This window comes from Sinocyclocheilus rhinocerous, unplaced genomic scaffold, assembly GCF_001515625.1.
Source record: "Sinocyclocheilus rhinocerous isolate Xijiao unplaced genomic scaffold, SAMN03320098_v1.1 C36921233, whole genome shotgun sequence".
Taxonomy (NCBI): domain Eukaryota; kingdom Metazoa; phylum Chordata; class Actinopteri; order Cypriniformes; family Cyprinidae; genus Sinocyclocheilus; species Sinocyclocheilus rhinocerous.
Genome location: NW_015786977.1, coordinates 1 through 2,423, shown reverse-complemented (window position 1 = coordinate 2,423; position 2,423 = coordinate 1). Strand labels below are relative to the sequence as shown.

Below are 2,423 nucleotides of genomic sequence, written 5' to 3'. Positions count from 1 at the left end.
CTTCAGTGTCACATGATCCTTCAGAAATCATTCTAATATGCTGACGTGGTGCTCAAGAAACAGTTCTTAGAATTATCAATGATGAAAGCAGTTGTGCTGCTTAATATTTTTTGTGGAAACCATGATACTCTTTTTAGGAACAGCATTTATTTTAAAGAGAAATCTTTTGTAACAATGTAAAAGTATTTACGGTCACTTTTGATCAATTTAATGCATCCTTGCTAAATAAAAGTTTTTCTTTAAAAAAAAAAAAATACTCACTGACCACAAACTTTGGATTGGTATGTTTGTGCAATGACTATAAATATTATGTAATATAAATATTTCAATCACAGAATTAGACTACATAAAATGTTGTAGGTATGGCTTACTTAAGATAAAGCTGCTGTTTGGTAATGAGGTATTTTGCACCCTAGAGGATGAAATGGATACAAAGCAAAAAATTTAAATAATAACAAATTAACAACAAAAACAATGTACATTAGACTAAATTTTAAAGTATAATTACACATAAATTGAATAACAGTCTAAAAAACATATATTAAGAGCTATAATTAGGTAGATTTAACTAGCCTTTCCAGGAGGAATCTGTCCATCTTTGACCATCTCCACAAGGGGCTGAACTTCATCCCTCAATTCTGTAAGCTGAGAATGCAATAAATACTCAAAATTATCAATAAAACAGAATTGAGGGAATACTCTTATTGTCTTGCAATGCATAAAGCCGCATAAATGTCATTGCTGCAACCTTCAACCTTCGCTTTGAAGTCCTGAATAAGTTCCAACAACTCTGGGGATTCTTTCTTAAGCTGTTTGAGCTTTTCCTTCTGTGACATGGTCTTCAGATCCTTTACAATCCTTTCCTCTTTTTCAACCTCCTTCTCCACTTCAGCCTCTGCTGCAAACTCCTAATAGACCACAGGAAGGGTACAAGAACTTTGGGTAATGTGATGCAAACACCCAAACTACTGATACCTTTAGAAAGAAATGTAGTACCTCGAGCAGGTTTAGATCATAGTCTTCCTCACTTAGGTTGGCTGCCAATCTCTTTTGAATTTTTTTGGCCTCCTCTTCCTCTTCTTTGTCTTCTGCCTCCATGTCTTCAAGAGATTTGCCCTCTTCAAAATACACAAATCAAACATGCTAGAATATATGTTTATATTATACATACGCATAATAATATACAACTATAATAACTCATACATATGAAGGTAAAATGAAGAAAGGCTTACTTTTAGTGATATAATCAGAATCATAGAAAATCTTCTTTTTGTTTCCCCAAGCCATGTCATTTGGGAGATCTGGAAGAATGGAAATTGAAGTGTCAGAGACAATGCTTTAAACATCTATGAGCATTTTTTTAAGTGGAAAAACATACTTTTATATGCTTGAGTATCATGAGTATTGTATTGCATAAACACACACACAAACAGTGTTATATTTGGCTAATCTTTAAAGCACATTACCATCATCTTGCTTTCCTTCCAGGTCACTCTCCATGTCTGTCTCCTCTTCATTATCCTCTTCCTGCACTTCCTCCTCCTCTTCATCATCATCCGAATCAGAAAGTGTCAGGGGCATGATCTCCTCCTAGAGAGAAAAACCAAGATCACCAAGCAAAGCGGAAAAAGGTCAAACTATTACCATCAGTGAAAAGCCTCATGTTACCAGTAACAAAACAATTGTTCTGCAGTTGTTTTATTTGCTTACCGCTTTATCTTCATCCTCTTGATCGCCGTCTTCTTGAATCCCTTGAGCCAAAAGTTTCTATAGACCAAAGTCAAAGTCAGAATATTAAGTAGGAAAGTATTGTGACACTTCATGCTTAAAGAACATGGGGAAAATATAACTCACTGAGATTTTTTCATTGTGGAATTGATCTATCTTATCCTCCACATACTTTGACGATTTCTGATGAGAAAAACAAAGTTGTTTATAATCAGAAAATAATAATATAAAACATTTTTTATCCAAAACAATTACCTTATCTGGAATGACTTCGTCTTTATAAGCTTCATCATCGCTGTCATATTCTTGTTGCTTCTTTGCTCTAGGCTTTTTTACTATCCTTTGAAGTGGGGGAAAATGCAAAAAAAAAAAAAGCATTTGCCGTATTACTACAATTCAATGGTAAAATCACAGAGAACTTAATTATATATATTTGCACTGATATTTGTTGAGCAGACGTCTGCCTACATAGCTATCTCGGGTCTATTTATACACATTTGTTAGTAAATACGACGATGCAAAATACAATAAATTGGTGGGTTTAACTATGGATTTTTAAACATTTGTTTCATAAACTGATATATATCTCCTCTGCATGATCAAGGTCCTACCATTGTGATAACGAGCAGAAACCAGCAATAAATTACAACGACAACTAAACTACATACCTTCTTGCTCGGACCATGCTGTCATCG

General features: G+C 34.1%; 1 protein-coding gene across 1 annotated transcript; it reads right to left on the bottom strand.

Moving 5' to 3' along the window:
- Positions 1 to 367: 367 nt before the first annotated feature.
- LOC107736755 (something about silencing protein 10-like) lies at positions 368 to 2,417 on the bottom strand. Its single transcript, XM_016548113.1, has 10 exons — positions 2,397 to 2,417; positions 1,984 to 2,068; positions 1,855 to 1,911; positions 1,711 to 1,767; positions 1,467 to 1,590; positions 1,233 to 1,301; positions 997 to 1,118; positions 756 to 908; positions 574 to 645; positions 368 to 412 (listed from the first exon to the last, which is right to left on the bottom strand). The coding sequence occupies exons 1-10, from the start codon at positions 2,411 to 2,413 to the stop codon at positions 368 to 370; spliced, it is 801 nt and encodes a 266-aa protein (XP_016403599.1). The 5' UTR covers positions 2,414 to 2,417.
- Positions 2,418 to 2,423: the final 6 nt, after the last annotated feature.